At 30.4% G+C, this 8,253-nt stretch overlaps 1 protein-coding gene across 1 annotated transcript in view; it reads right to left on the bottom strand.

The window, feature by feature from the left end:
* The window catches only part of LOC102680877 (U-scoloptoxin(05)-Sm1a), a 112,327-nt gene continuing 104,074 nt past the window's right edge, over positions 1 to 8,253 (bottom strand). Inside the window, exon 4 of the mRNA XM_006609190.2 lies at positions 1 to 3,451. Coding sequence (XP_006609253.1) covers positions 3,324 to 3,451 — 128 coding nt within the window. The 3' untranslated portion in view covers positions 1 to 3,323. The remainder of the gene's footprint in view (positions 3,452 to 8,253) is intronic.

Raw genomic sequence — 8,253 nt, 5'->3', positions numbered from 1 at the left:
TTTTTTTTTTTTTTTTTTTTTTTTTTTTTATTTTCATTGCTTTCATTCGTGAAACAGGTAAAGTAGATTATCATCTCTACTATTTGTGACTCGCTTACCGGCTAGGATGAATCATTCTACAATTTAGGAATTTCAGATGTTGGTTAACCTGAGGAGAGAACGAATGTTCTCGTTTTGATCTCGATTATTTGTCTAAAATCGAAAATGTTAAAAATTAAGTTTAATAAATATTTAATTCTTGTTTTCCATTATTTGATTTAGCGAAGGAGAAACAAGAAGAAAAGAGAAAAATTCATGAACCAGAAAAAGTTGGGAAAATTATTTATTTTGATTAAAAAGTCCGATTTAAATTTATCTCTCGTAGCAATTCAACTCGTGTAAATTTCTACTCGTGGTAATTGACTAAGACGAATGATTTTTAATTGACCAATACGAGCAGTATGAAATAGAAAACCGTGCAAGAGAAAAATTGTTATTTAATAAAATTCTTCGTAGAAGTGTTTATAATTCTGCTTGATGACTTCTTTCAATATTTTTAATCATTGAAAAAGAAGAGGAAGAAAAAAATGAATATTTAAAAAACAAGATTAAAACGAGGTAATACGTAGTCTCCTCACATCAACCAATAAGATATACGCAGTTTTTTTTTTTTAATATCTCACGCGTGCGTTCGTTAATTACAATTATTAAGGCTACTTCAAGCGGTTACAATACGGTAGTAATAATAATCGACAAACTCTCCATTCGATTTCGACGCCTATCGATCTTTTATCGCTACTATATATATATTTATAATATATATATATATATTTATACATATATGTTTATATATATATTCCTGTATATATATAAATATATATATATATATTTATGTATATATATGTATAATTAAGTTTATGTATAATCGGTGTAATACTTCCAGTTTAGTGTCGTTAATCTTTTAGTAATGATAATAGTTAATGGTAATAGTAGTAATTAGTAGCAATATAGTAATAATAATAATTCATAATAATAATAATCAATAATAATAATAGTAATAATAGTAATCATAATAATAATAACGTTATCATTATTATCCTCACTGTTCCTCATTAAACTGTTGTCTGTATGTAGGTTACATAATATATATATATATATATTTGTATATCCACGCGGGTTTCATTTTTTCTCTTCCATTTTTTTTTTTCTTTTTTTTTTCTCTTTTACCATTTCTTCCAAATTACTACCTTATTCTTTTTTCTTTTTTTTTTTTTGCCTTCCTCTTTTCTCCTTCATGAACGAATCTTACGAACTAGAAATATATCGAATTGACCACGAATAATCGAGCCATCGAGAAATCCTTCTCTTTTCGCACGCTTTACACCGTACTTCCGCTTTTATCTCGTCCGCTATCACGGGTTTTTTGTGGTCCAATTTTTTTTTTCTATTTCTCGCGATCGCGGTGGCCAATTCTTGCTCAATTGGAATTGATAATGAATCGATAGTTGTCTATTTCTCTTTTTTTTTTCTCTCATTTTATATTTTATATTTTTCTTCGATTCTTTTCGAAAATATATTAGAATTATAATACACGTTTTTATTTTTTTTTGTTGTGTTTGAATATTACAGGAATAAGTTTTGAAGTATTTTGAAGAGAGATCCAATGCAATATGTGGCAAATGTTGTCATGGAAGGAAAATAGAGGAGAATAAACTTGGGAAAATGGGATGGAAAAAGTCGAAGAACTAAATGGGAAACCGATAGAAGGAGGGAGAAGGAATCGAAAATCGATCATTGTGAATGAAGCTGAGAGGTTTCTGAAGCAAAACCAAAACGCAAAAAGAAATAAAGTATATGGTGAGTAGACAGATTAATCTAATGGTATCATTGAATAAATAAATTTCAATCTTTTCAAATTACATATAACAAAGAATAACGAAAAATTATAACAATTATTTCATATCAACATTCGATGAATCTAATCAATTGAATTAATCAATTGAATTAATATTTAGACTTAATGAATATTCAATTAATTATTAATTATTATTATAAAATAATAATCCAAATATAATTTTCAGGATCATATAATATCGTAATGCGTCCATTATGAGAAATTTCTTCGGATTAAATCGATACACAAGAAATTAAATATATATGATAAAAGATTATATACGGAAAGTAATACGAATGAATCATCGAAATAACATTTTTCAAGCCTCGAAGAATTCCATTTCGTCTCTGTTCGAAGCGTGACTGGAGAACGTGTCATCGAGAATCCCCCTTTTCCAGCTCTTGTTAGACCGAGCACTCATGGCTGCATGCAGTGGTATGAACTGAAGAAAAGAGGTGGAAGAATCGGTGAACCAGTTCTCGAATAAATCGAATTCGAGGGTCGCTCAAGAGGCGAGTGTCAGCTTCGAATAAAAGGAAGCTGACCGATGGAAATTCAACTGTGAAAAGAATTCGATCTTCTTCGAATGTATGAAATGTCATAAAAAGAATCCATAAGAAAGTCTTTCATGGAATCATGAGATTGTTCAAAGTGTAAAGTTGATAGAAAAATTATCATAGAAAAATTGTTTTCTTTAGATAAAAAAAAAAAATTGGAAAAAGTTAATAGAATATATTTGTACAAAATTTAAATTATCCAATTGAAAAAATATTTCAATCGAGAAAAGGAATGAATATTTTTATCTCTCGAAGAACAAAGATTGAATTTTATCAGGAGCTCAACCTTTCTCACGGATGTTCCTAATTTCCTCAAATGTTTTACATTTAACGAGAGAGGGGAAACGAGTTAAACAACTTAAGAAACTTTCCTATACGAATATAGAACGGAATTTCTTTACACAAAAATTAAATCGAATAAAATTCTCCAGAGAGCGTTTCGCTGGAAACTAAAGTGAAATTAAGAAACTTGAATCACCGATTAAACTTCCCGTTTAATTTATACCCGTTTCACAAGAAGAATAGAATCGCAAATGGCTTCTTCATTAACCCAGAAAAAAAAGAAGAGAAATATAAACGTCGATGCAAATAAAAGAATAATAAAAAGGTAAATAAAAAGAAAATATAGAAATCGATGAGAATCACATACTTTTTCATCAAACCAAAAAGAATTATTCAAACCAAAGAATCAATGAGAATGATGGAGCGTATGGAAGATCGATTGAAGGATGAAAATTTCATAGATATTCGATCAAAATTGTTCGACAACTATCGACTGGTCAGCGTCCAATCAGCAAGATAAAGGCCAGGACAATAATCGATGGTTAGCGCGGTGATGTCGAAGGGATCCCGTAGCTTCCATTCGCGGTCACCTGGTCGCTGGAAACGACGTATTAGCCACGAAGCACAAGGAGGAGCACCATCGTGATCGCGACGATCGCGAGGCTGTTGCTGGACACGAACGATGGGGCCGAGTTGCAACCGTCCTGCTGGCAACAATACGTCATCGTGCTCCAGGCCTCTGAAACAGGACGATTGAATGGACATTTTAATTACGAAATCGTGAATGATGATGATTCATGTTTCTCGAGATGATTGCGAACACGATCGTTATGAATATTTACGAAATTTTGAGCGTTAATTTTCGTTTATTTTATTTGTTTCTTATTTGACTGACTTGTACTACTTGACAAATGATTGTTTTGTTATACAGGAAATTTAGAATAGAAGTATTTTTGTATTCTTATTCTTTTAGATTCTTATATTTTTGTTTATCTATATAATTTACATGTATATATATTTTTTATAGGTTTTTAAAAATATCATACGTTTTTGAAAATATGATTTTTGAAGAGATAAGTAAAAGTATATTATTTTAAAAAGATATCGAATTTTATAATTAGAATTAAGTAAACTGATTAAAAAATGATTAATTGATAATTATCAGAATTAAAAGGTAAAGTATAAAGGTAAGTAGTGGCACATTCAATTTCAAAAAATCCATGTGCCATTTTTTTAAAATTATATTCTCCTAATACAAAACTGAAAAATTTCTGTCTCGAAATTTCTAGAAAAATTTCACGTGTAATCTCCTATTAAATTATATTCTAAATCGAATTTTTAAACTTGTGAAAAATTTCGACTTTGTATTAGAATAGATAAATAAGGAAGTGGCATGTGAAATTTTTATACAAATTTTTGAGTGCTAAAACTTTGAATAAATTTTATGTTAAAAGAATAATTTTCTTAATTCTACTTATTACTTATATACAATTGCCATTTATTAATAAATATACACATGAAATATAAGATATAAAAAACGATATTATATATATTTTCATAGATATTGTCTTACAATATCCAAATAATTTCCAATATTTAAATATTCATTCAATTACATCCTAATTCATAAACATAATTTAATTAAAATTTTTTCCCTCGTCTGGATCATGCAAATGATTTTCTCACCTCGAACAAATACCTAGCAAATACAATTGTATAAAAAAGAAAATGCAATTTCATAACTGAGGAAGGATCGTTGGAAAACAAACCAATTAAATTAACCTTTAATGCACAATCCAATCTCCTATCTCGTTGAGTGAAACAAGCGAAATGAGAAACTTATTAAAAGTAGGCCATAGGGAAAGGGAAGAAGTTTTCGAAACAAAAGGAGAGGTAAAAGACCTCGTTAAGAGAAGGAAAGTTCATTGACAAAAGGGATCCGTTTAATCGAATCCCGGAGGAAAGGTCGGCGAATACCAATTTCGCCAAAGGAGAGACGAAGAGAAAAATGAGAATGTGCACAGAAAAGAGAGAAGGTTTAAAAAGTCGCGATGGTTCTATCCGGTGAATTCTTTATTTCTTCGAGAACTGTTTCCGGCAGCCGTTTCGAAAGCTCGTAAACAAGAATAAAAATTTACAATGGCGAGAGTCGCGTAAAAATTCCTGAAAACTCGTCTTGTAGAAGGTGAATGGTAGAGCTGAATGGTATAGGTTTCAAAGTATAAAAAAAGAAGAAGTCATCGTTTCGCTGCTTGTAACTTTAATGGCGATGAATTTGACCTTTGATGTCTGATATCTGGATCGCTTTCGACGATCGAAAATTTTTTACACGAGGAAGAAAATTTTCTCTTCAGAATTTGAATTGAGATCGTTGAAGATGTGAAGTGTGATATAAAAAATGAGGATGTGATTCTTGTCTAAGTATATATATATTGATTTGTATCACTGTATCACTGTATATTTTGTTTTAAATTTATTTTTCTATTATTCCTTTAGAATTGACGATGGTGATGATGTTTGAATAAAAGTTTTTTACAATAATCGAACAGAAAGAAAATTTTCTAAGAATGAAATGGTTTAACATGAAGTGTGGTACAATGAAATAATATGGAAAAAATGAGGAAAAGGTATGGTAAAAAATGAGGTAAGGTATGCTTTTGTTTGTTGTAAATTTATTTTTCTTAAATTTAAAAAAATGAAATTTTACAAAATCAGTTTACAAGAAAATTGTGTAAATTTCAAAGTTTTTCAAAGAGAAACTTGAAGAAATCTCTTCGGAACTATAATCAATAAATTTCGACGAATATTTAAGAAAAATTATTTTTAATGAATCCAGAAAAATAAAAAAAAAAAAAGAAGATTCTTTGTGATCGCAAGCTTCGAAATGTAAAAGAATATTATAAATATAAATAATTAATACAGAAGTTATACAACAAAAAAATATCCAAATATAAAATATATGCATATATATTCACTTTTGCAAAATTATCTTTTCAAATTACTTACCATTCCCAAAAGATGCCTCTTAAAAAAAACAGAGCACAAGAAAAAATGCCACATCTAGAAAATTTATCTTCCTCCAAAAATCCTTCTTCCACAACCTCTTCCAAACAACTTGCCACTCGTCCAAGCGATTTTTCTATCCGAGAAGGGACGAGACATCGATGGCGCAATAATCGTGTCGTCGAAGGATCGATCCTCGGCTGGTTGAGAGTGAAAAATCCAGCCTCGTTTATACACCGTCGAAACGAGTGGAAATTCGATGCAAGGGGTGGAAATAACAAGCTTAAGAAACGTGGAAAATGAGCTCGACACGAATAAACTATTTTATTTTCTTAGGAAAAATTCTCTTCTTGTTGTTAGACAACCAAAGAAAATGGATATAAACCATGCGTTTCCACGTGATCCAATATCATTCTTTCAGATTTTTTTAACGAAATTATAAATGATAAGTGATAAGATCGTGATAATCAATAATTGATTCTAATTTATGATGCTAAATAAATAGAGTGTTATTTAAATATCACTTACGATCTTGGAATTTCGAAGAAAAATATATTCCAAAGTTAAAAATAAGAGACGCATTTATTTGGATAGAAAGAGAGGTATAAAAATATTAAAAAAAAAAAACAAAGTATGCGAGATAAAAATATATCATGAACGAAGGGGCGTGAATAAAGCAGATCTAAGCAGAGAACAAAATTTTCACGGAGAGGTCGCAAGATTCGGTGGAAACAGGATTTCCGGTAGGGTTGAACGATACGTACGCTCTATTACCTGTCGAGGGGATCACAAAAGTTTCGAATTGGATTTTCACTTCGAAAGCGTCTCGTCTACCCCTAATCGCGTTACGTCTGACACGTTATTTCTTTTCCTTCCTCCTCCCCACTTTTTTCTTTCTTTTTTGGTCCTCGTTCGTTCGAGATCTCTTTAACTTCTTTCTTTCCGGCGAAGTTTGCCCGACACCTGATTTAATTAGGAAATTCAGAAGCGAAGGACACTTGTCGTCGATAATCGATTCGACCTTTTTTTTTTTTTCTTCTTTTTTTTAATCCAACAATAAAAAGTGATTAGTAAGTTTGTTTTACAAATTTTCTCTCTTCCTTTATTTTTTTCTCTTTTAATGTTGCTACGAGTCAGTAAGTGATACAAAAAAGTAGTACAAGTCAATCATATTTATATATCATCTCATATTTATATATATCAGCTCGGTAATAATACCTGTCAAGTAATACAAAAGTATGAGCAAAAGTAATCATAATCAGAAATGGCTTAATATAATGATATAAGTATAACCTGATAATATATTCAGACAATAAGCCATAAAAGATGAGATAAGATGATACAATTCCATGATGAATAGGATAAATAAGTGGAATAAACCAATAAAAAGATAACTATTTTATAAATGGTGATGATCAAGTAGTATAAGTCAATGATAACCACACAAGTAACCGATCGACGATACACTTTATCGTCACCTCAAAATTCATTTCGTTATTATTTCAAGAAGATGGCCCACGCGAGAATAAACAATATAGTAGAATAAACCAATTATTTCTTCATCTCTCGTTGGGCGAAAAAAAATTTCGAATTAAATAAATAAAAAGGTGAAAGGAAAATTGTTATTTTATTCTTTATCCGCCGATCTTCCAGCTTAGTTATCGTTTAATTTCCTCTTCCGATCCACCACCCCCAATATCCCTCGACGCAACCACCCACAGTCGGGAAATTATTGGGGCGTAAAGCTCGGGAATTACGAAAACAGCTGTATCGCGTTATCAAACAGGAGGGAGCACGCCCGACGCGATCGTGAAATAACAATAACAATAATAGAGAATGAAATTGTTCTGACACCACCCTCGAGGGAATAATTTTCATTGGCGTTTCGAGGAATAATATTTATAATACGGAGAGATTAATTGCTTTAGTTACGTCGAGGATTATACCATTCGTATCCTCTTGCATTTTGCATTTCGTTCGTTGATCAATTGGGAATCGTTTTCCTCCCTCAAACTATTCGTCGATATTCCTTTTATTTGTTTAAATCCTTTAAATGTTCATGACGTGAGCAAAAATATAAAAAAATATACGTCTATATACGTTTAAGTAATTATTTATTTTATTTATCGTGTATCGATGCATTTTATTTTAATATTATTATCTTGTTCAAGATGTGGTTGTACATTATATTTTTATTAATATTGTTGAGTTTGTTACGAGCAGAATTTAAAAAATCAAAATAAAGTTATGGAGAAGAAACGTGTCATTTTGACAGGTTTTAATAATTTTAGAGGCGCTTGGATAAAACTTTCAAATTTATTATTTAAATGTGCGCTAATTTGTGCATCTCTGATGATTTGACGCAATGCAGAATTTTTCGCGGGGATAATTGGGAAAAATTTTAAAATTGACAATTCTCTTCTCGCGAAAGTTGAAGACATATTTCAAATTGTTTGTTCGATATAAATTCATATTTTGTGGATGTTTTCTGTAACATGTTTTCTGCATTTCCAGTGATGGATGAAATATTTTTAGAGA

Source organism: Apis dorsata, unplaced genomic scaffold (assembly GCF_000469605.1).
Source record: "Apis dorsata unplaced genomic scaffold, Apis dorsata 1.3 scaffold_52, whole genome shotgun sequence".
NCBI classification, from domain to species: Eukaryota; Metazoa; Arthropoda; class Insecta; order Hymenoptera; family Apidae; genus Apis; species Apis dorsata.
Note: the sequence above shows the minus strand (reverse complement) of the source record. Positions and strands in the feature narration are given on the sequence as shown.